Source organism: Danio aesculapii, chromosome 22 (assembly GCF_903798145.1).
Source record: "Danio aesculapii chromosome 22, fDanAes4.1, whole genome shotgun sequence".
Classification (NCBI taxonomy): domain Eukaryota; kingdom Metazoa; phylum Chordata; class Actinopteri; order Cypriniformes; family Danionidae; genus Danio; species Danio aesculapii.
In genome coordinates, this window is record NC_079456.1 from 18,848,910 (window position 1) to 18,875,963 (window position 27,054).

The 27,054-nt window shown below is 33.8% G+C and overlaps 2 protein-coding genes across 3 annotated transcripts in view; one reads left to right on the forward strand and one right to left on the reverse strand.

The window, feature by feature from the left end:
- mef2b (myocyte enhancer factor 2b) overlaps window positions 1-1,774 on the forward strand; it is a 32,168-nt gene extending 30,394 nt beyond the window's left edge. For both annotated transcript variants that reach the window (XM_056448418.1, XM_056448419.1), the window contains exon 9: window positions 714-1,774. In XM_056448418.1, the coding sequence (XP_056304393.1) occupies window positions 714-1,053 (340 nt within the window). In that variant the 3' untranslated portion in view covers window positions 1,054-1,774. The remainder of the gene's footprint in view (window positions 1-713) is intronic.
- Window positions 1,775-16,403: 14,629 nt separating this feature from the next.
- On the reverse strand, window positions 16,404-26,920 carry tmem161a (transmembrane protein 161A). Its single transcript, XM_056447959.1, has 12 exons — window positions 26,834-26,920; window positions 25,035-25,138; window positions 24,867-24,950; window positions 24,688-24,785; window positions 24,443-24,599; window positions 23,071-23,222; window positions 22,893-22,953; window positions 22,292-22,435; window positions 21,681-21,794; window positions 21,286-21,460; window positions 21,100-21,196; window positions 16,404-19,629 (listed from the first exon to the last, which is right to left on the reverse strand). The coding sequence occupies exons 1-12, from the start codon at window positions 26,834-26,836 to the stop codon at window positions 19,331-19,333; spliced, it is 1,488 nt and encodes a 495-aa protein (XP_056303934.1). The 5' UTR covers window positions 26,837-26,920; the 3' UTR covers window positions 16,404-19,330.
- Window positions 26,921-27,054: the final 134 nt, after the last annotated feature.

Here is a 27,054-nt window from a genome sequence, read left to right on the forward strand (position 1 = left end):
ATTTATTTATTTTTTCATTTAATGTTGCAAATGTATGAACTATATATTGACAACATATTAATAAAAATCATTTATACAGAGTTTTTATTAGAGAGTTTTTTATATTTTATTTTTGTCCTTAGTCATATTAGAATGAGTTTATAAGTAATAATATTCTAATATAATATAATAATTATATAATAAAATCCTATAATTAAAAATAACAATATTATAATTAGATAATATAATATTATATGATATCATATTAATATATTCATAAGCTCCAAGTTAATTGTATGAATTATTGGATAGATAGATAGATAGATAGACAGACAGACAGACAGACAGACAGACAGATAGATAGATAGATTGATAGATAGATAGATAGATAGATAGATAGATAGATAGACAGACAGACAGACAGACAGACAGACAGACAGACAGACAGACAGACAGACAGACAGACAGACAGACAGACAGAAAAACAGACAGATAGATAGACAGACAGACAGACAAACAGACAGACAGACATAATGACAGACAGATAGACAGACAGACAGACAGACAGACAGTCACTTATATGCACTATATTTGTAATTTATCAATTTATAAACTGTATCTATGAAAATGTTTTATTTAATTTCCATCAAATTTCATAATATATCAGATTATTTAAATAATCTTAAATATACAGTAGTTATGTCTGATGCTCAACATATCATCACTGTCCACAGGATGGCATCAGGAGGAAGCTGCTCATACCCGTCCCAGAGCTCCTCCCCCTCCTCCCCGTCGCACCCCTCCCTCAACCTAAGCATCAAATCAGAGCGCACCTCTCCCGTCCACATGATCTCCCCCACGCCCCCCAGCCATCACATGATGCAGCACTCACCAATAGCAGAGCCCAAATCCAGCAGCTGCCCCCCGTCAGATGAATATGCAGATCTGCAGAGAGACGAGGCGCAGAAGACCAGCTTCTCCGCTCAGCAGCAGGGCCCAAACAGAGACCCGGCTGAGACCAAGAGCAGCCCCAACCCCAAGCAGCAGGATATCAGTAACGGCTGGATAAGATAATCACCTCTTTTACACGGGTAGTTTACACAAAAGTGAACATTTACTCATCATTTACTGGTTTCTTTTTTCTGTTGAACACAAAAGAAGATATTTTTAAGAATGTTGAACACTGGTGGACATTGACTTCCATAGTATAAGAATAAAATGGAAATCAATGGCTACTGGATCCCAGAATATTTCGAAATACGTGTGTTTTTGTGTTCAACCGAACCACCTGTGGTTGATGAGTAAAGGACGAGTAGAAGTTTATTTTGGAGATAGATAGAATCTCTTTAATGTTTTAACAAGAAACATGCATTATGTATTTTACTTTCAAAATTCAGCTATTCTGGCATTCAAATATCAAAGCTCATTTGGTTAACGCGTGATTTTCTTTTCCCCCAAAGAGTGTAAATGATTGGTCATAAATGATTTTCATGTAAATGATGATTTTCACTCAGGATGGACTGCTTTTCTACTTTGAAACCAATGTTGTTTTTATTATACGCAAAATGTATCGCCATTATTTCTCGTATTACCTATACAATATTTTATTTTCCATGCTTGTGTTTTTACTTACGCTTGAGTTAGTCGGTCCTCAAGTATTTTGTCAGTTGAAGTGTGTTACAGTGTCCACAAGATGGCGACATTAGAAAATGTAAGGCATCTGAATGATTGTTGGCGTGACACCCTGTAGCCAAATCTTTGTTTAATGATAACTAATTAAAGAAGTGCGTTTGTATGTTTTGAGTAGTGTGTTATACATTCATTCAGGTATGCTGGTATAAAGGGCATCATCTGCCAAACGTTCTATTAATTATAGTATTAGAGTTTTTGTTTTTTAATTAAAATATTTTTGTAAAAACTATTTTTTAAAAGATGTTTTTGTGGAAACCTGTAAACATTGACTTCTAAAGAATATAAAAAGTCAATATTTTCAGGTTTTCAGCTTGCAAAATATCTTATTTTCTGTTTAAAAAAAGAAAGAAAAGGGACATTCTACCAGAAGTGTACATTTTCACTTATTAAAAAAGTGACAAGGTCTGATTTAAGCTCGTCGTCCTCAAAAAAAAAAAAAATAAATTATAATTAAATGAATAAATAAAAATAACTCATGCAATAACAAGAATTCAATGGCAGCATCATTGATCACTGTCACTTCCGAGTCATAGCCTTAAACGTATTGCACACATCTTATGTTAAATTTAATGCAAATGTGACAGGACTGACAGAAACAAGGGGACAATTGTAAAATAGTATTTATTTGTAGAATTTATTCATAATTTCATGTTTCGAATCAATTGATATGAATTATGACAACTTAAACTTGCTACTTCTGAAGTCTTTTCTTCTAATAAGACTTTTTATCATACTAAAACTATTAAGCTGTAGGTTCAACTTGGCTGAGGACAAGGACAATGACAGGGTTTGTAAAGTGTTTTTAATAAAGAAAAAAAAAATCTGAGAACCAAATGAATAACCAAATATTCCTTTACAAAACAACTCGCAGAAATCAACAGTCAGTCAGTTTTAGAAATGAAATACTTTTTATTCACTGTATTTGTTTTCATTTCAAGGACAAATAATGCATGTTTCTGGTAGAATGTCCCTAAATCATAAAGGTTTATTACCCCTTGAGGGTGAGTAAATACATTATTATTATTACTATACATTTAAAATCACGCAAATCATTTTCCAAACCTTTATGAGTTTCTTTTGTTGAACATAAAATATATAATAATTCTGGAAACAAGGGATAAATTCTATGGAATATCCTTTATAGTTTCCAGCATTCTTCAAAATGTGTTCAGTAGAACTCAAAACAGTTTTGGAAAAAGTAAAGAGTAAGTATAGGCCAAATAATGCCAAAATTATAATGCCAAATTATTTTATTATTATTTTTGGTGAACGATCGATCCCTGTGGTTCAAACCAAACCGGGCACTTGTGCCACTAGAGGGCCTCGCGAACTTTCAGTTATTTAAATAACGCCTTTAAATATAAAACTGCTACGGTTTTAAAACCCATTTACAATGCAACATCACACCAAAATTACAGCTTTAAACTGTAGTATATGTATCTTTCCTGGATAAATGATACGATTTAGCCAATTATTCTGGTGAGTTTAAAAAAAATCGACCACTTCCGTTTTAATTCAGGCCTAACGTAAAGGCATGGTATTATGTTGAAGCTGGACCGAGCCAACAATATGCTATTGGAGATTCAGTGCTGTTGTGCCATGGTACAGGTAAAGTTAGGCTTAATTCAACTTAAAACTAAATGAATCTGTGTCGTTTTCCACGTTTTCAACTGAGAACAAGTGTTGTTTCTATGAGGCAAAACAAATTTATCAAAACAATTTGTACAAGTATAATATTTTACGTTGACTTAAAGACAAAAAAGATAGCATAACTGAAAACGCGTTTATGCATATACAGCCTCATTTTCGAATTGAACATGGCGGGAAATGTTAAAACTGACATTTCATAAACACCTAGCCGACTTCTGATTAGCTTTTTACTGATTGGCTTTTTTTAGTATAACGCTGAAATATATGGTTGGCCTGATAGTTTGACACATAAATAGCAGGAGGTAAACACTCTCTCCACAATACTGGAGCTTTTATTACAGAATCAGATTTTCATTCAGATCTTATTATTATTTTTTTTTGTCAGATCCCTCGTCACTGTATACAATACTGATTACAATCACCTTTGCAGTGTCTACACACTTATATTTAAGCCCTATTTCTCAGACACATTTAGACAACATCTTGAACCTCTTAAGATAATAATATTTATTTTCGTACTATAGTTTGACTATAAAAAGTAAATTCTGAAATTAATAGCCCTGCTGAAAAATCCAGCTTAAACCAGCCTAGGCTGGTTGGCTGGTTTTAGCTGGTCGACCAGCCTGGTTTTAGAGGGGTTTTGGCCCTCCAGGCTGGTTTCCTGCCATTTTCAGCCTGGTCTTAGCTGGTCAGACTGGAAGTGACCAGCTAAATCCAGCTAAAACCAGCTTGACCACCCTGGTTTAAGCTGGACATAGCTGGTTTTGGCTGGGCTCCCAGCCTGGCTAGGCTGGTCAAGCTGGTTTTAGCTGGTCATTTTCCAGCCTGACCAGCTAAGACCAAGCTGGAAATGGCAAGAATAAGAATTGGTTATTTCATGTTCGTACATGCTAATACTAGCATAACTATAATGGAACGTTATTGTAAAGTGTGATTTGAGTGTCAATTGGCAAGGGCATTGATGTATACATGATCTATTTATCTATCAACTTTCATACTTTTAATATTTATGTATCTGCCTCATTTTTGAAATAAACAATTTTAGCATAACGTTAAATGGCACTTCAGGCCTGAATTATGGAGAGAAACAGCATGAAATAAACAACCCTTTAGAACTAGTTTTTAATGAAATGTGGGAAATCGAAAAAAAAAAAAACATCAAACGATCCCCACAGTACATTTACTAATGGCCTTTTAACATAATGTTAAAAGACACGGTAGACCTGAATAGTCTGACACATAAATAGCAAGAAATGCAGACACATCATCGCCACAATGTAGAAGCTGAATGACGTTTTATCAGAACATCTGATTTATTCACATTCAAAGATGTCATGTCTTGTCAGATCTTCTTGTCACTATATACAATACCATACAAACACTCTCACTGTGCCACACACACTTAATTAAATTCCATTTCTCAGACACCCGTCCACACCACACTGTTAAAAATAGACACTTTTTTTGTCAGGAAAGGTAATGGTTTAAACTTACTGTACATTTATCTTTCTGATAAAAGGTGTACATATTAATACAATATGAAACCATTTAAAAACATTAATACTTAAATTACCTAATGTGCATTTATAAAATATAGATATAGCGTACACATGTCTGCACTATGTATTTTAAAGAACATTTGATCTGTAAAACATCTGCTGTGCACAAAGATCTGATACACGTCTTTGAAAAGTTTGTTTCTAAATCATAAGCATCTTAAAGACACATTCTAAACGTCTATTTGACATCTGACTGTAGACATCTAATAGACATATTGCATATTAGCAAGCTCTCTAAAAATAAATCTGTCCGATGTATACAAACATCAAATAGACGTCTCTGTGATGTAAGTGGGGTGTCAGAGATTATCACAGTACATTTTTGAAAAGCTTTTTATGGCCATATTTTTTAAGATACATTGGGCCTGAATAGTTTGACACAGTAGTGGCACTAAAGAAACATCCTCTTTGCAATGCTGAAGCACTTTAACATAAAATCAAGTCTAGTTCGATCCTTTTGTCACTACAATGCTGATTATAATCACCACGTAAACACTTCCGCTGTGTCTACACAGACTTATATTCAGATCTCATTTGTCAGACATCCGTCCACACCATCCTGTATCCCCATGAGCCATTAAAAAACTGAAAATTGGCAGCAATTACCCATTTTCTCTAGGCTATTTTTCTTTCTACTATTGTGTAACTACAGAAAAAGACTGTTCTCCTCTTGGTTTTATATGTACACTGTAAAAAAATCCATAATTTTCTGGTTTATTTCCGGCAGCTGGGGTGCCGGGAAAAAACTACAGAAACTATAGACTATAGATTTACTTTAAAATAACGGACATGAAATGACAGAAATTTACTTAAATTTAAACTTCTGGTAAATTTCTGCAATTCAACCTCTGTTATTTTGCAGTAAATTTCTGTAATTTAACGGCTGTTATTTTGCGTTTTTTTCCCACGGCACCCTAGCTGCCGGAAATAAACCGCAAAGTTATGGATTTTTTTTTACAGTGTAGTAAAACCATGAATAATTTTCATGAAGGAAAGTACACACTTTTAACTTACAGTATATCTAACCTTTAGACCAGGGGTAGGGAACCTATGGCTCAGGAGCCACATGTGGCTCTTTGACCAAAAATATGTGGCTCTCTAGCCATATGTAGTCTCCCTTCAATAAAAAAATTAAACTGCCAAAAAAAATCAGTTTCCTATTGAAAAAACAATTTTAAAAAATTACCTTTTTATTGTATATTTTTACAGCAAAATTAATAAGAATAAGAATAAAAGGACATTTCAACCAATGCGCATGTGCAGCACTGTGGATTATCTTGAATCGGACACCAATAAGGGTATGCAACTTACATTTTTAAGGTAACCTTTCAACAACATTCATGAGTGTTGATGGCGAAAAGAAAAAAAAATCTATAAATTATCCTTTCTTAATACATGGACTTGCTCATGTGATGCTTGTATATCCTCGATGGCTCTTTAAAAAACGCATTTGCCAAAAAAAATTCAGAAATTGCTTCAAAAAATTGCTGAAAAAAGGTTCCCGACCCCTGCTTTAGACTCTTTCAAATTAACAGCACATTTAATACAATATGAAGCTAATTGGGAAATATGTTGATATTTAAATGACCAAATGAAACTTATCTATCTAATATCTCTTACATTCATTCATTCATTCATTTTACTTTGGCTTACTCCCTTATTTATCAGGGGTTGCCACAGTGGAATGTACCGGCAATTTCTTACATATAATGTAAAAATAAATTGTGAGGACATGCAGCCCCATTTTCAAATTAAACATTGAAGGAAATGTACTGTAAACTGTCATATTATCGTCGTAGTGCATTTCTTAAAAGGCTTTTGTTTTAGCATGACATTAAAAGACATGCTTTAGCCCTGATTAGTTTGACAGAAAATGAGCATTTGATCTGTAAAACATCTGCTGTGTACAAAGATCTGATAAACGTCTTTGACAGGTCTGTTTTATGATTATTCTAAATCTTAAACATTTTAAAGACACATTCTAAACATATATTTAACATCTGACTCTAGACATCTAATAGACGTTTTACAGATCAGCAAACGCTATAAAAAATAAATCTGTCCCATGTAAACAAACATCAAATGGACGTCTCTGTGTTGCAAATGTGGTAACAGGGATTTTCTCAAAATGCTCAATTTTGAAACTTACACTGGGCCTGAATAATTTGATATATAAATAGCCAGAAATAAACATCATCTCCACAATCCTGAAGCTCTTTAACATAAAATCAAATCTTATGTCTTGTCGGATACCTCTTGTTGCTGTATACAATATTGATTATAATCACAGACATAAACATATAAACATTTATAAACCAAAAGTGCATTTATCTATCAAATTTCTTGCGTTTAATGTTACATTTTGTTCTCACATGTAGCCTTATTTTCAAATTAAACATGGCAGGAAACGTAACCTGTCATTTGATCATCCCATTACGTTTCTGAAAGGCTGTAGACCTGAGTAGTTTGACAAATAAAGAGCATTTGATCTCTAATACATCTGCTGTGTACAAAGATCTGATAAACGTCTTTGAAAGGTCTGTTTTATGATTATTGTAATTTTTAAACATTTTAAAGACACATTTTAAACATCTATTCAACATCTGACTGTAGACATCTAATAGACGTTTTACAGATACTTTAAAAACAAATGTAAACAAACATCAAATAGACATCTCTGCGATGTACATGTGGTATCAGGGATTATAGCAAAGCATTTTTTTGCATAATTCTGAAAGATACATCGGCCCTGAATAGTTTGACACTTAAACAGCTAGAAATAAACATGACTCCACAATGCTGAAACTCTTTAACATAAAATCAAATCTTATGTCTTGTCGGATCCCTCTTGTCGCTATATACAAAACTGATTAGGGCTGCCCAATATATCGTTTGAGCATCGATATCGCAATGTGTGCATTCGCAATATTCACATCGCAAGAAATTTTTGTTGTGCATAAAGAAGTTTAATAAGGATCAGTTTTATTAAATTACTTATTTGATAAAGATGATCCAGTGTTATTTTACATTTGATTATTCAATTTCTGTACCTGAAAACTGTTAGACTCTCTTCAGAAAAGCCATAAAACATGATTTATTTTACTTTCAAATTTGCTTCATTTTTGCTCCTTTTGCTGTGAGGAATCATTTCACAACGTGGGATAGTGAACGGGTGGATGACGCCCAACTCCAGGGGCGTTTTCTTTCGTGTTTGACGCTTCTTCATTTTCGTTTAGTCTGACTTTTATGACAGCTGAGATCTTATAGTGTGACATGGGAGCCATGTTCGTGCAGTCTGACATGCTACAATCATTCAGGATTATTAAAAAAAAAACGCACAGTGTGAGCCGGCCTTCAGACATCCAAAAAGTGACCTATTCTTGATGTTCAAATGTTGAAATGCATATTGACGTCCAAATGGGGTCTTGGTAAAGCCCTGCTCACAATGTGAGATTTCAGTCGTCTGAGACAAATTTGGGAAATCCTAAAAAATTCCTGAAATGCTATGCTAAAATCAGTGATTTTTGATCGTTAGTTTGTAGAGGTGTGAACCTACAGTCTCACGGTTGGGTTATGATTATCATGCCTTCGATTCGGTTCAATTCGATATCTCGGTGCATCACGGTGCATTGACGATGCTTTCCATACACAATTTTATATTTTACTTCACAGTACAAGAAAAATGTATAAATATATTTATATTTTATTTATTATTTATAAAACAATTTTTTCCTTTAATACAAACAGTCAGAACTGTACCTTTAAAAACTCAAGTGCATGCACAGAACAACATGAGCGATTTATAGGAAATAAACAAATGTATATATCCCACTCGCTTTATAAGCCCTGTCAAGCGAGTTCTTACATCCCTCTGATTGGTCACGCGCTCAACAGAAAGGGCTGCGATTGGCTCTAATGCTCTGGCGCTGTTCACTGATAAGTGACACTGGTAAATGGCAGCAGCGATCACAGCTGATCCATGATAGATGCGGAGGAGAAAACCCGCTCTGCAGACACGCGCTCGTGTCTGAATCCACAAGTATCGCTAAAACAGCCGAGAGGTGAGGAAATGTCACGCTAGCAGATCAAAGGGCCACAGTGAAAGAGAGAGAAATGATGTTTACTTTCATTTTCTCAGTCGCAGTGAAAAAGGGGCTTCTGCTGTAACTTCAGTGTCAGTGAAAGATTGTCCAGCAAACACACACAGTGAATTGTGCAGAGTTTCTGTGTTTTTAAGTAGTTGCAGTGTTTAATTATTCGCGGTCGCCTCCTCGCCATATTAAGCTACCGCGACACGGCACATATGAGATAAATGACGTCGGTAAGTAATAACCGGTAATGATCTATTACTGAACCATAACCGAATTGTTCACATCTACATCGCAGAGAAACAATTAATATTGACACCCCTATGGTTTCAGAAGATTTCAGACATTTTCCTGCATTGTGACAACAGCTGCGATGAGCGTCAATCCAAGAACCAATAGGAGCTCCGAATTTAATGACATGATTCATGTGACAATTCGAATGAGCGCGGGGAAATGTCAAAACTGTTTTTTTCTACCTGGTTTTATTATTGAGACACGCTTTGTACATAATTGCCGTTACAGATTGTTTACCTTTGCTGTGAGGAATCATTTCAGAACGCGGGATAGTGAAAGTGTCACGGGTGGATGACGTCAAACTCCGGGGGCGTTTTCTTTCGTGTTTGACGCTTCTTCATTTTCGTTTAGTCTGACTTTATGACAGCTGAGATCTTACTGTGTGACATGGGAGCCATGTTCGTGCAGTCTGACATGCTACAATCGTTCAAGATTATAAAAAAATCGCAGTGTGAGCCGGCCTTCAGACATCGAAATTGAAGTCGTGTAGACGTGCAGAATTGGTCTTGGACCGGCAGACGCAATATAGACATAATCTGCACATCCGTCAGACGTCTAATGTTTATTTGGTATTCTATGCACCTATCGAGTCAGTAAATGACCACAGACACCTGCCTCCCGACAGTTCATATTCGCATCCAATATCTCGTTTGTCATGGAGGGCATGCATGAAATGTTCCCGAATGAAAGTGAAAGTGCCAAACTGCAGTTGAAGTCGACAAATTAAAAATGCAACAGCCGGAATTACATGACAGTCCGGAAGAAATGTTGATAGCGCGGTGATGCAATGACGTTTATCGAATAATGTGCTATAACATGTGAAACAGGATCATGAAAGGAGCATTCAAAAAGCAACTCATTATTATTTATATCATACTTATTATTGTCGTATTCAGATTAAGGCAAATAATTTGATTACTGACGTCCATGTAAACGTAGTCAATGTTGATTATTAAGAAGCCATTTCTTAAAACTATACTTAAATAACTTAAAAGTTACACATTCTCTAACAGATTGATTAATAACGTGAATTGTGACTCAAAGAGTTTCTGATAATCAAAGATGTTAGCTCTTGTCACCATTTACAATACTGAACACAATCTCCAATAAAATCATCCTGCAATCACTTCCGCCGTGTCTGCACACACTTATATTCAAATCCCATTTCTCAGACACCCGTCCACACCATCCTGAACCCCCCGAGCCATTAAAAAACAGAAAATTGGCTGGAATTACCCATCTTCTCCAGCTCGTCAGCTCACGTGGTCCAACCGCGGCTGAACAGAGGGCCACAGAGGTCACGTCTGGGCAGGTCTCTGGGGGCTGATGGTGCGAGTCTGAGGGGCACGTCTGGATGGTTCTCGGTCCAGTCCCTATAGCAACAGCCAGGGCCTCCTGACAGATGCACATAATTAATGTGATTATATAGATATGTCAACCCCGTCACCCTCCACTTCATTAAGCCAGACACGGCCTCCAGACGTGTCATCAGCCAGCCCGACGTGGGAAAAAAATTATCCGTCTGAGATTCAAGATGAGACGTTATTGGGACAGCAGCGAGCCGTTGGCGAGACAGAGGATATAGACACAAATACACCATCTGATTAACGAATATTAGCCATGACTCAAATGTTCCTTTGGTAATAATACACACCAGGAATTCAAATGAAAGATGCTGTATTTTGGGACATACAGTGCTCCACATAATTGAGTACACCCCATTTTGAAAATGAATACCTTTATCCATGTCTCAGTGAATAAAGATCATATATTTCGGTGCATTTAAACAAAATTGATTTATTAAACAGATACATTCATTAAAATAATATTTTAGTCACAGAACATCTTTAGAAACCAAAAGATAATACATTTTAATTCATGTGAAATATTGGGGGGGGGTTCAAGCTACAAAATGTTCTACTAAATTTTGTGCATTTTTTGTTTCTCTTGAATTTTGCTTGTTTTTAAATGTTTTTATTTAGTGTTTTCCCCTATTGAAGTTAAACTTGAGGCGGCATCGCACAACAGAGTAGTCAGGTGGTGCGTCATTCACTACAGGATGCGCTGCAGGGAAAATAAACTTTTAATCATGAAGGCTCATTATGTATTTGTAGCCAACTTAGTCATTTTGATAGTAGGTTAATGTAGATATATAAAGCACGTGTTGCCTTTAATAAAAGGCTTATATAAGTCTTAATTTTTTGCGGCTCCAGACATATTTGTTTTTTTGTTTTTTTGGTCCAATATGGCTCTTTCAACAATTTGGGTTGCCGACCCCTGCCCTAACATATCAATTTAGGTGTTCTCATTTTGCACCGTTATCATAAGTTATTTTGCTAGATTAGCTCCAGATTTAGCTAATTTAAGCTAATGTATATGCACAAATGTAATATTGTAAAGCTTCCTATGAAAAAATATTCATTTGAATGAGAGATTTGTGAGGGGTGTACTCATATATGTTGTGCACTCTACATGAATTTATGATTTTTTTTTGGTGGTGTTGACCGTGGTGTTTGTAGCAAAACTGTAGTTATACAAATGGCAATCAATCCAACAAATAAACAAAACAAGTTTACTTCATTTTTACCATACACTGAAAAAAAGTGTTGCATGCAAAACTGTTGCAAACAATTTATTTGTGTTGAATTTAAACAAACAAATTAAATGTAATAATGTTCAACTTAATTTGTTTGTTTAAATTCAGCTCAAATAAATTGTTTACAACCACTTAAAGTAAAAACTTGAGTAAATCCAAGGAATCATCTTTGAATCAATTTTTTCAGTGTAATAAAGGCACGGTTAATTTTTTGTAAGAGTCATGTTTTTCAGCTTTTGTACTTCAAAAAAGTAATCTAATACTAATTACATAATTAAAATTGTATTTAAATGACTTGTCTACTTGTATGTCTGAAACATTTTAAATAATCTGTAAGGAGTTTAATTATGGACTGAATACTACTAAAAGTCTTATAGCATAGACAAAAGAATCCCAATAGATTAAACTTTCTTAAATATTAAAATTTTGCTTTGTGAAAAAAATAATAATAATTTAGCATGATTTTACTAACAAACGTAACATTTTTAGCTAGAAAACAGAATATACAGACACAGAAAGATATGTTTCATACATTGTCATAAACTCATTTCTGACTCGGAGCAGTAATTCTTAAGCATGTGCAATGATCTTGATAATTGTTTTTTTGATGGAATAAACAGAATTATTATTGCTAATCTTTCTAAAAAATAAAAAAAAAACTCTGCTTTACGGAATTGATTTATACAGAATTATTCAATTTATTTAAAATATTTAAGTCAAGTATATTATAAGTAACTGTTATTAAATGACCTAAAAATGAACAGGAATCTCTTACTTTTTTCTGAGGAATGTAATTTAATTTCAGCAACTGCTTACTTTGTAACTCATTACACATCCCTGCAGTGTTGGGGTAACGCACTAGAAGTATTGGGGGTTACGTAATAATATTACATTTCTAAGTAACGCAAAAATAAGCAATAATTGGAGTTCCTTTTTTGAAAATGAAACGCGAGTTACATTTTAGTTTAATTCGCTTTTAAAAAATTAATTGTTGAATTAAAATGAAAATAGTCAAAATGAATCACGCAGTCAATGAGAGAATGTGTTCATTATTTTGAACGTATTGAAGCAAAGAAAAAGGGGATTGTCTCAATAGACAGTGATTTTACTTAAGTAGCCAACACATTGCTTTTATCTTTCAGTAATCTGTATATATGGCATAGTTCTCAGGTCAGGAAGTTCTCAGATAACATTATCCTATCATTTTTAAAGGTAAATGTAGGTGTAGGTTATAAACTGCTCCTCACTTAAAAGATGAGAAAGAAAAGAAAAACAAGTTCTGAAGGAGATTAAGCCTCAACCAGGTTATAAAAGGTAACTCAAAAGGAACGTAACACATTACTTATAAAAAGTAACACAACTTGTTATTTTTTGAGGGAGTAACACAATATTGTAAAAAAGTAACCACTGGTGTTGATAAATGTAATCTGTTTTTAGTTGAAAAAAAGTGAATTATTGTGCAAAATATTTTTGTGTAAAAAAAAAGCCATTTTTATCTCAATTTCTTTTACTCTGCTTCGTTGAATTGATTTATACAGAATTATTGAATGTATTCCAAATATTTAAGACAAGTACATTATAATTAACTGTTATTAAATGATCTAAAAATGAGCAGTAATCCCGTATTTTACTTTTTTCTGTAAAAAGTAGTTTCAGTAACTGCGTACACTCAACATATTTTTGTTGCTTGTTCAAACTACTTATTTATAATGAGCTGAAACAACAATTCTTGATATGTCACTATGACAACCTAACTGTTTTATGTTCAATCCATTTAAATTAGTAAAAACCAGTAACTTAACTTAATTCCTTCATGTTAACCCAACACAACTCGATTGTGTGGAACTAAACATTTTTTACAGCGTACACTGAAAAAGATTCTCTCTGCAAAACTGTTGCAAACAATATATATGGTCTGAATTTAAACAAACTCAAATTTAGTAATATTCAACTTAATTTGTTTGTAAATTCAGCCCATATAAATACAACCACTTCCCTTAGTAAATCCAAGGAATCGTCTTTGAATCATTTTTTTCAATGTACTTTGTAACCCATTACATCACATCACTGCTTCTAACATACATTTATCCTGCATGTTTTCACAATGAACGTAACAAATGTCATGTTTTAAACCACAGTGCATTTCTGAAAGGCTTTCTTAAGATAATGGTGGCATGTATGATCTGAAACATAAATAGCAAGAAATAAACATTTTATTAGCTCTTTATCATAGACTCAGATCTTGTGTCTCATCAAATCCCTCGCCACTACACACTATACAATATATCGGCAGCCATATCAATATCAGCCAATAAATATTATTCTTAATGTTATCACAAATTAACAAAATTAGACCGGTATCTTAAAGCTAATAACTTATTATTTCAGCTGGATGAACCACTGTGCTCCGGTTTCCCCCACTGTCCAAAGACACAGGAGAACTACATTGAAAAAAGTAAATTGGTAAAAAGTCAAGTGTGTATGGGTGTTTCCCAGTACTGGGTTGTGGCTGGAAGGGCATCCGCTGTGTAAAACATATGCTGGAATAGTTGGCGGTTCATTCCGCTGTGGCGACTCCTGATAAATAAGGGACTAAGTCGAAGGAAAATGATCGAATGGTCTTTTTATATTGGGTAATGTTCACTGATTTGGTTGCTTTGTTTATGTTTTGTTTTTAATTTTTTTTCAGGCAGTAGATTTTATTTATATATAAGAATGACAGCCATATAAGAATAGTTTAATGATAAAATTCAGAGATCAGTTCAAGCTTTTCTGAAGTTATTTTGTGTGTACTATCATGCAGAAAAAAAAAATCAAAATTCTATCTATTGGCTGATATATTGGCTCTTGGTTAACATTTTTATTTTAGATGTATCATTTTTAAATGTTTAATGAAGAAATATCAGGTTAAAATCAACACATAATTAGACATTTTATTGTGTGTATTTTACTTTAAACTTTGACCACTCGTATTCCTCTTGTACATACCAGCTGATAAGCTGGTCATACATGTGACCATCTGATCCTTTGAATGAGACGTCGGTTATTCTGACTCTGGAAGTCACATTTTATCAGCAGACACACAACACTGGAGCAAAGCAATGGAGGATTTTACCAGCATTGGTTTATATGTTTATTGTTAAAAAGTATATATACTTATATAATTATATCTATATTTTTTATACAAGTATACAGTTGAAGTATAGTGATTAGCCCCCTAAGTTTTTTCCTCAATTTCTGTTTAACGGAGAGCAGATTTTTTTCAACACATTTGTAAACATAATAGTTTTAATAATTCATTTCTAATAACTGATTTATTTTATCATTGCCATGATGACAGTAAATATTTTACAAGACACTTCTATACAGCTTAAAGTGACATTTAATGGCTTAACTAGGTTAATTAGGTTAACTAGGCAGGTTAGCGTAATTAGGCAAGTTATTGTATAACAATGGTTTGTTCAGTAGACCATCAAAAAATATATATGTAGCTTAAAATGGCTAATAATTTTGACCTTAAAATTAAAAAAAAAGTAACTGCTTTTATTCTAGCCTAAATAAAACAAATAAGACTCTCAAGAAGAAAAAATATCATCAGACATACTATGAAAATTTCCTTGCTCTTAATATATATATAAACTGAAGACTATGGGTGGTCATGCTTTTTCGTACAGTGCGCCTCAGTTATGGAATGGCCTACCCCCCAGCATCAGGAATGCTGTTTCTCTGGAAAGTTTTAAGAAACTCCTTAAGACTCACCTTTTTACCGTTTCATTTAACTTAGATTGATTATTTTTGTTAATTTTATCATCCAATTGTATTGATAGTTCATGTTTTATTGTGGTCTTTTTATTTTTTGACTGTTTTTATTGTTCTGCTTTGTTTGCCTTGTATCTCTGTTAGTGCTTTGGGACTGAGAAAAGCACATTATAAATAAAATGTATTATTATTATTATTACATATATGAACATTTGAATATGTAATATGAAATATTACAAATCTTGTTTAAGGATCAGTTTTTAGAGACATTAATTATTAGAATTTTCTTTCAAAGTAATATTTATTACCCAAATTTGTCAGCAAAATGTTTTTAACCATTTAAAATATGATGAAAATGAAATATAATAAAATAATATTTGGCTAACTTATTCAGTCTGCATTTATTCAAACATTATTAGTCAAGAAAGCAAAAGCATTTTTGTTACTTGAAATAATATAAATTCCATTGAATTTTTTTTTAAATCAAAAATAACTAAATAAAATAATCAAAACTGCAGTATATAGACATGTTAAGGGTAAACGTATATAAAAAGAGCAATTTTGAATGAAAATGTAAAATAGAGCAACAAAAACTCTACCCTTAAAACTGCAATAGTATTTCAGATATTGGAGAAAAACAGTGGTTCTGATTCTGATTCAGATGCTTATTGAAAAACAAAATATATGCTTGACTAACTATCTAGGTGTTTCTTAATATAACTATGTGTGCATCCTTTTTAATATCAGTAAAAACTGAAAGCAATAATAGAAAAACAGTCTCAGGTGTAATTTTCAATGATCACTTTATTGTTTTAAATCAAATGAAAGTTGACATTAGAAAAATGAATAAATAAACTGCTTTAACATAAAAGCATTAGTTTGATTTAAGTCTACCATCTCAAACAATATTAATCCCTTCCTCTGATCACGTGACTGAAGACTAACAGCGCAAACGAATTAAAAACCTCACAGATGATCATTCATGAAACATGGGCAAAATTATTAGTACTGTGTTCCATGTCATTATTCCCACAGCAAACGCAGTATTTAAAACACGCCATAACAATCTGTTAAAAAATAAAATACAAAATCTAATTAAAGGGCCGGTTCACTCAAAAATGAAAATTCGTCATGATTTACTCATCCTAAAGTTTGTTCAAACCTGTTTGAGTTTCTTCTGTTGAACACAAAATAAGATATTTTGAAGAATGTTCATAACATTCTATTGGACACTGAATTACAATCTATTTTATTCCTACTATTGAAGTCAATGGCTACTGGTTTCCAACATTTTTCAAAATATAGTTGGTCTTCAACAGAAAAAAGAACCATTAGAGTGAGTAAATGACTACATTTTCATTTTTGGGTGAACTATGCCTTTAAAAAGAAATTCCATTCAAGTCCATGAACTACAGCGCCAAACCATTTTACAGGTTTGTGATATTGTGCTGGTGAAAGAAACACTATTATTTCGGACCACATCCCTGAGTTACCCGACGAATAGAATTGCATCGCATCTCAATGAAATGATGCATGGGATATGACTGAAAACTTTGAGGTAACAAGCATTAAAATTGGCTCAACACACATTTACGGTGTTTAACAAAATTGTTGATAAATGAAAACAGCTTATCTTTACAGTTAAAGGAATAGTTCACCAAAAAAAATAACATTGACTGTTGGTTTACTCACTTTCTATGGAGCCAGATCAGTTTAAAAAATAATACATTCACAAAATGAAAATTCCTACGCGCACAGCACAATTCACACTTACAAAATCCAATTTGCAGATTTGTAAACACACAATTCATAAATTCACAAGTAAATGTGAATCGTGTTTTGAATTTACAGATCAGATTTGCGCATTTTTTAATCGTGTTTTGAATTTACGGATTGGATTTGCATATTTTTGAATTGCGTTTGGAATTTATGGATTGGATTTGCATATTTTTTAATCGTGTTTTGAATTTACACATTGAATTTACGGATTGGATTTGTGCCTTTATGACTAGTGTTTTGAACTCGCGTATTGAATTTGTGTATTTTTAAGTCGTGTTTTGAATTTATGGCTTTGATTTGCCCATTTTTGAATAGTGTTTCAAATTTACGGATTGGATTTGCGTATTTAAGAATCGTGTTTTGAATTTACGAATTAGATTTGTGTATTTTTGAATCACGTCTTGAACTTACGGATTGGATTTGTGTATTTTTAAATCGTGTTTTGAATTTATGGATTTGATTTGCACTTTTTTGAATCGTGTTTCGAATTTACGAATTAGATTTGCGTATTTTTGAATCATGTCTTGAACTTACGGATTGGATTTGTGCATTTTTTAATTTACAGTTAAAGGAATTGGATTTTGTAAATGTCAATTGTGAAGTGGATGTATGAGTTTCATTTTGTAAATGTATTATTTTTTGAGTCTGATCTGGCTCCATACTTTTTTTAATAGAACATTAAAGAAGATTTTAAGCTAAAAAAAAAAAAAAAAAAGTGGCCTTTTATTCATAAAATGCAAGTTAATGATTAATTGCAATTTGAGAGTACAAAAAAACACAAACAGGCAACACAAGAGTAATACTACTGTTTGCAGAGGCTATGGATTAAAAATGATAATGTTCTAAGTAATGCTCAGTTTCTTGCACCGAGTGATTGTTTTGCTTCACAAGACATCATTGTGTCATGTGGAACCAAGTATTTTCATTTTGTTTTGCCTATACATGTTTTTTGACTATCAAAATACCAATAACAATTGACCCCCAAGAACCAAATTTTCAGCTAAAATCTTATTTAAAAGGTTAGTTTACCTGAAAATGAAAATTCAGTCATTAATTGCTCACCCTCATGTCGTTTTAATCCATAGAGCAATGCGAGAACGCTCTCATCCTCCATTGAAAGAAATGGTCCTGGGATGTAGAGATATATAAACAATCCATGTGATCATTCCAGTTGGTCCAACTGTAATCATACGAAGCTCCAAGAACACTATTCTGATCCCAAAAAACATATAAACTACCATATTTGCCTATATATTCTCTCCTGCATCAGCTCATAGTGTGTCATGTTACTGGCAGTATGATGTATTGTCAGCACAACATGTAAGCTTCGTATTGCCTGTACTAAAAGTGCACCGTGACTTGACGTAAAAGACATTGGTAAACAAAGTAATTTTTATAGTTTTGTTGCTACACAAAAGTGTTCTTTAGAGCTTTGTATAATTACAGTTGAACCACTAAAGTCACATGGAATGTTTTGGCAATGCTTTTGGTTCCTTTTCTGGACTTTCCTAAACATTTCAGGACCGTTGCAGAGAGCTCCAGGATTTCATCTAAAATATCTGAATTAGTAGTCTGAAGCTGAACGAAAGTCTGGGGAATTGAAACGACATGAGGGTGAGTAATTAATAACAGAATTCTCATTTTTAGGTGAACTGCTCCGTTAAAGTTCTCCTGAAATAAATATCTTGTATGAGTAAAATAGCAGCAAATTTTCATTTTTAGCTAAACCATCGCTTTACTAGCATCTCTGATTGTATCAAACCAGCTTCAACAAAGTATCGTTAAAATACGTTGGGCTTATATGAGCGTTTGTTCTGAAGAGCCAGCCTTCATCAGATGCGTGTTTGCATGACTGTTCATATTGGTGTTGCAGTACCATGAAGAACTGATTTGAGCGCACAAAGCTTCATTTCTTGGCACTTTTTCTCTTTTTTTTAGTTGTGCATGAGATACTGGTGGAAGTAAATCCCGAACAGGCTGCTAATGAGTTGACAGGCGGCGACCCACCATGTAAGAAAGGCAAAGATTCCCCTGAAGAAAATAGGTGTGAGGAGAGCGCGTAAGGCAGAGAAGAGTTCAGTTAGATGGGCTACGGTGGCCTGGATGTCCTCCTCCATGTCTTCCATGTCCTCATCGTCTTCTGGGCCAGGTACGGGTGGAGGAGTGCTGCTGGGGATTATGGGTGCAGGGGTGACACCCGGAGTCTCAGCTCCAAGGCCCCATGAGAAGTCACCTGAGGGAATTCAAATTCAAATACATAAATAAATAAAAAATATATATATATACACATGTATATGTTTTTAACTATATCAAATGTTGTTCATCTGCAAAAATACAAATAGTTCATTCATTTAAATTAAATAATAATAATAATAATAATAATAAATTATGATGTATAATCAAAATAATAAAAATATAATCTTTAATAAACCACAATTAAACAAAAAAATGTATTAGGGTAAAATAAACTAAATTACTAGGGTAAAATAAAGTAAATATAATGTTAAATATATAGTAATGTACATATAAGGATATATTAATACATATACATTTTAACTAGATTTAGAAAATTAATAACAATTGTACATAATTATTAAAATAAAAGAATTAATTAAAATGATTGAATTAAAATTAAAAATGTCAAATATCAAAATGAAATTCAATTGACTGAAAATTGAGTCAAATAGTAAAAAGTGTTCTATATTATTTTAGGTTGTTGTTAAGGAACATTCTCAATTTCATTAACTGAAACTTGTAACAACTAAAGTACACCACTAAAGTAAACAACTTAAGTAAACAACTTGGGTAAACTACTAAAGAAAAAAAACTTGAGTGAACAAATAAAGTGAACAACTTGGGTAAACAACTAAACTAAACAAGTAAACAACTAAATTGAACAACTTGGGTAAACGACTAAACAACTTAAGTAAACAACTTGAGTAAACTACTAAAGTAAAAAACTTGAGTGAACAAATAAAGTGAACAACTTGGGTAAACAACTAAACTAAACAAGTAAAAAACTAAATTAAACAACTTGGGTAAGCGACTTAAGTAAACTAATTCTAAAATAAACAACTAAATTAAACAACTTGAGTAAACAACTTGAGTAAACTACTTAAGTAAAAAACTTGAGTGAACAACTAAAGTGAACAACTTGGGTAAACAACTAAACTAAACAAGTAAACAACTAAATTAAACAACTTGGGTAAACGACTTAAGTAAACTAATTCTAAAATAAACTACTAAAATAAACAACTTGAGTCAACTACTAAAGTAAAAAACTTGAGTGAACAACTAAAGTAAACAACTTGAGTAAACTACAAAAGTAAAGAGCTTGAGTAAAAAACTAAATTAAACAACTTGGGTAAACGACTTAAGTAAACTAATCCTAAAATAAACTACTAAAATAAACAACTTGAGTAAACAACTAAACAACCTGGGTAAACGACTTAAGTAAACTAATTCTAAAATAAACAACTAAATTAAACAACTTGAGTAAACAACTAAACAACTTAAGTAAACTACTAAAGTAAATTACTAATAACTAAAGCTAACAACTAAAGTAAACTAAAGTAAACAACTAATTGAGCTTGAAATAAAACATAATAATAAAAAATACACAGCAAAATATCTTAAACTTGACTGAAATATTACCATATTCTATTAATAAACATTATAAAAAAATACAAAAATAGTAACCTACCTAAAGATTTGAGTGCCAAAGTTGAGAAAAGCACAAGCAAAATAGGTATCAGGTACTGGAGTGTGACTACAGTCAGGTAGCAAAAAATTCGTGTCACCTGCAAAACAGGTTCAGAATTATTCATTAGCACTTGACAATGAGCTGTTTGTTTAAAATAAAACAATCTTATGTCTCATTTCAGCTCACCTTCCTCTGGATGTCAATGGCAGCGATACGCCCCGCCTCTTTCTTCATTTGCTCCACCCACTTTTGTGCCAAGTTAAGGTAGGCCTGCAGATGGTAACGAGTGAGCAGCAGTCGCAAAACACAAAGCACTACAATTGTCCAGAGACGCACTGAGCTGAAGGCAGAACTGGAAAGTCTGGGAGAAAAGATGATATTTATAGACAAACATTTAAAAAAAAAGTCAAGAGAAATATTTGAAAATAAGAATTCATTTTAAATTGTACAATAAATAATAATATACAAACACATCAATCAAGAATCAATTAAAAATACAATTCTAAACAAAAGCTTTAAAACCAGACAATAAAAATCAGATAATAAATAACTTTGAATGCATTTTAATTGACTAAACTTACAGAGTAACTGAGGTCTTTCCCATCGGTGCATTTCCTAGGAAGTCTCGAGCAATAGGTTTAATCCACATTACAATAATAACCAGTGGTGACAGAAAACTCATGTGCAATAGAATCCTAAAAAATGGAAAACAGGTGATTGTGGAATGTAAAATCATATTTTGAATATCATCATAAATGTAAATGCAATATTCCCATTTAGATCATAAAGACAGAAGCTTGCTTTATTTTTAAATAAATGAATCAGTCATTTTGAACAAAACATGTAAATTAATGATTTAATGAATCAATGATCAAGATTTGCCACACTGACTGGCGGTTTTAGTGTCATATTTAATTAACTCTAACAAACTTCACAAATATCACAAACAAATATCACAGCCAAAAATATTAAATCTTTTTCTGATGATATTATGAAGAATGTTGGAAACCAGTGTGCATTGACATCTATAGAAAGGGAAAAATATCTACATTTTTCAAAATATATTGTTTTGTTTTCAGCAAACGAAAGAAATCTTCATTTCAAAGAATTGAATTCAAAGAATTTTTTTCAAAATTATTTATATAACATCTTTCTCAGTATCAATCAACAATTATGAATATAATTGCCCTACTGAATTATTGGACGATCTGCGTTCATCTGCACGGCATCCAGGTGAGTTTGGGCCAATCGCAGACCAGGAAATGCAAGAAGAGCTCCAATGAAGGCACAAATTATAGCCAGGCCCAACTTCACTGACAGTTTGGTGAAAGGAACTCTGTTAAAATGAGAAAATATTAGTTGATTTTATTTTGGAGTACTGTATTTGTCTAGGCGACGCAGTGGCGCAGTAGGTAGTGCTGTCGCCTCACAACAAGAAGGTCGCTGGTTCGAGCCTCGGCTGGGTCAGTTGGCGTTTCTGTGTGGAGTTTGCATGTTCTCCCTGCGTTCGCGTGGGTTTCCTCCGGGTGCTCCGGTTTCCCCCACAGTCCAAAGACATGCGGTACAGGTGAATTGGGTAGGCTAAATTGTTCGTAGTGTATGAGTGTGAGTGAGTGTGTATGGATGTTTCCCAGAGATGGGTTGCGGCTGGAAGGGCATCCGCTGCGTAAAAACATGTGCTGGATAAGTTTGCGGTTCATTCCGCTGTGGCGACCCCGGATTAATAATGGGACTAAGCTGAAAAGAAAATGAATGAATGATTGAATTTGTCTAACTAATAATGTATTACTTACGACCACTCATATCCTTGCTTTCTGGCAAAGACCTCAAAATTGTCAAAAAGACTGGTAAATCCTGTAAAAAACAGAATAAAGGACAATTTCACTGAAATAATACAAGGTATTAAAGATTAAAGCACTGTGACAAGTGGCAAAAATGTCCTTTTACTTCTAAAAAAAGATAACCACATACCGGGCTCAAGGCCAAACTCCAGGTAGTCTTCTCTCACAACAAGAACCAGCATTGCAATAAGAAGAGATAAGAAGCCGAAAGCCAGACACACAGAGCGCTCGCCACCCTCCTCAGAGAGGAAGTAGTGGCTCATAAGGAGATACAGAGTCCTCCTGAAAACTTCAGTCAAGGACATAAAGACAAGCTTATTGAAAACACAAACTTATTTTCTAGTTTGGATGAGATAGGTCACATCTAAATTACTTGGGTAGCTCAAAAACAGGGCGTTTCTATTACTTAAGCTTCATTAAATGCTAATTAAGTATAAGAAACAACATCTATATGACTGTTCACATATTTATTTGAGCTGATGTGTTATTTACCTCAACTCTTTCCAACTTAGTTCAACAAAAATTACTTCAGGTGTTCCTCAAGGTTCTGTCTTAGGCCCTCTCTTATTTACCAATTACATATTGGTCAAATATATACGTCTTCATCTTTCAACTTCCCTTTTGGAGTGTTTAGATTTATTTTTGAGGTAACACTTTGCAATAACAGTACATAAATAATGACACGTTAATATGTAAGCTAAACATTACTGTATTATAAATTAATGATGAGTTAAATGTATGCGCTAATCAACTTGAACTCATGTGACTCATGTTGTGGTTAATGTGTGAATAACGGCTACCTTAATTACTTGTTAATACATGATTGTTTGTTAATTAATGTATTAATTACCACATTAGTTTATGCCAATAATTAATTTAACCATCATGAACTCATATACACATGCAAATGTATGTTTATGTCATGACTTTACTTGGAGGGATACTTTATCATTAACCCATTCTTAAATACTCATGAACTCCTTATGCACATCCGTCTAGTGCGTTTACTCTATATAACAATATAAAAAAAATTCTGTCATCATCAACAGATTAAACACGGGAATTCATGAGTAGTTAAGTTAATGGTAATGGTGCCCCTCCAAGTAAAGTCATGACATAATTATACATTAACAGCTCATGATTTTCTGTGGGTCACATTTAGCTTAAACCTAAATGTCAATTAATACATTAAATAACAACATGTACTAACAAGTAGGTAAGGTAGCCGTTATTCACTCATGTGACTCATGTTGTAGTTCAAGTTAGTTCATGATTAGTGCGTGCCTTAACTCATCATTAATTCATTATAATGTTTAGTTTACATTTTAACACATCATTATTCATGTATTGTTATTGTAAAGTGTTACCATTTGTTTTTACAATTTTTATCAGTTACATTTGGCTTCCTCTTCAATTTTGTGTTCAAGGCTCTGCTTTTCACTTTTTTCTGGTCAACCACTATGTGGCCTGATAACACGAAGGACTGCAATGTTAAAGGATACAGGCAAAACAAAACAGTCAGCACACACCAGATTGAAGCAATATTGACTTCCTTGCTGGCATCAACTACACTATAGTAGCCTTCGGTGAAGAGGTAAATCCCTGTGGCATATACGGCAAAGTCAATCAGCCACTGGTACTCCACAAAGAACCGCAGAACTGTTGGGCACAGTAAGTGAAGCATTTCAGGATATACACTTGATTAAATTTGGATTTTTTGGCACAAAAACACTGATAAAAAACCTACCAAGTGCATCCATGACATTTACCGGCGTACTCTCCAGGTGAAGATCGATGTCTTTTGGAACTGTGAGTGGCTTGGATTCACCATGTCCATTTTGCCTCCTGAAAACAAGACGTAGTGAAGCATAAGTTACTGAATGCCACAGAAGGAACTACCAACAGTTGCTTGACTCAAGCTCACACCTGTCTCGCTTGCTGGTCTTAGGAATCTGCTTCCCTGCAAGAGCACACAACTCGCCTTCAGATGGATGTTTGAACTTAAAAAGGCTGGAAAAATCCAACAAAGTCACGTGTTTAATATACATTTAGAGATAAAATTATGTTTACAAGTGGGGCAGAGTGTCTGTGTACCTGCCGTTACATAAGAGCCAGCGTGCAAAGGAGAGATGTGGGGCCATTCTTTGCATTATGCTGACCGCCAACAAGCTCACCACCAGCTGAACTCCCATCAGAGCCTTAAAAGTGACACATAAAAATGCATGTTAGAACAGAAAGCAATGTTGCCTTGTAAATTTCATTAATTTATTCATTTTCCTTCAGCTTAGTCCCTTTATTCATGAGGGGTCACCACTGCGGAATGAACCGCCAACTTATCCAGCATATGTTTTACCCAGCGAATGCCCTTTTAGGTGCAACCCAGTACTGGGAAACACCCATATTCTCTCACACACACTCATGCATTACGGCCAATTTAGTTTATTCAATTCACCTATAGCGCATGTCTTTGGACTTGTGGGGGAAACCAGAGATCCCTGGAGTAAACCCACGTCAACACAGGGAGAACATGCAAACTCCACACAGAAATGCCAACTGGCCCAGCCCGAACTTGAACCAGCGACCATCATGCTGTGAGGCTAACCACTGCATCACCGTTTCACCCTGCTTTGTCCATGTGCAGTTAAAATGAACCAAAGTTGTATTTACTTCATCCAGTGATTATCTATGGTGTAAGGTGTTTTGTAGAGTTCCAAAGTTAAAGTGTGGGTTTATTTTTTGTTAAAGCACTTACTTTAGTTATTCCATTCATAATGTATTTTAAACTTGTAAAATGTTCAAATAATGCTGGTAACGGTGGGACTACTTCTAGGCGGACGTACACGTTACATGCGTATGTGTGTATATAATGTTAACAATGTTTTTCTTTTATGCTTGCGCGTCTCAGGTGAATTTGTCTTCTTAACTTACCTGACAGGAGTTGAAAATTGAATATAGTTTGAAATGACAAGGTTAGTAAGACTTTATTACACTAGTCTGGTATTTAACGTGTATTAATTTTAATTCTCGCGGCAAAAAATAGCGTGTTTTAATATTTAAAAGTAACCGTGACAAACGGTTATTAAATTAGTCAAAATTACTTTTGTGATAATAAATATCTACCCACAGGAGCTTAACATATTTTAAACAAACCAAAATATTTGAACTTACTCTAGTAATCTGTTTACAACACTTGGCTAATGTTTCCAAACTGTGGCCGTGGGATTTAGGTAAAGTTGGTTTTATACTCGGACATTTAGACATTCTCCTTAATAATATAATTTCTGAAATGTAATATTTGCAAATTCTAAATAGTGAAATCATATTAGCACCAAATGACTATCAAAGCACAACATGTTCACAGTCAAATAAATAGTGCTAATGTTGTTTGAGTCATACTTGCATGCTAATTCAGACTGAATATTCAAAGTAGACTGGTAAACAATAAATGGACCGTGAAATGAACAAATGTGCCAATATAAAACCAACTTTACCTCAGTGGCCGTGGGCCTGTGCTAGTCACTCAAGATGAGCACTAGAGTCATGCTGTCAAAAGTGAGCAGGTGTTGGCATTGCAAACCCCCAAGACATAGGAAGGCATGGGTTGTTAGCTAACGTGCTACTGCTAACTATCCAATATAACACACACAACAAATATATAGTTGATCTCTAAAGAACCGAAACGTTGCAGTTGCATTGCCCCAAGCATCTGTGCAAGTAACGTTAAGACAAGTTGTGAAACTGAAATACTTTCAGTCTAACAAAAAACAGTCTGCAAGCTATCACTGTGCTAACATTTCAAAACAAAAGATACAAACGACTATTATTTATATCTGTCATTTAAGAGAGTAAATCTACTAAGTCCATTACAAGGCATAATAAGTGAATATACAAACCATATTCGTTTGATGAGTTTAATGAATGAGTTTATGTCCCATGTAGAAGCTCTCGTGGTGACACTTGAGTGTTCGAACAGCTGAAGGAGTATTTTGATGACGTATGCAACAGTCGCTCGCTCTGATTGGGCCATGTCGAGGCCGCATGAGAGCTGAAGTTCTATTGGTCAAACTGGCAACGCATCTACCGTTTGATTGGTCCCCATGGTGAAACTGTAAAT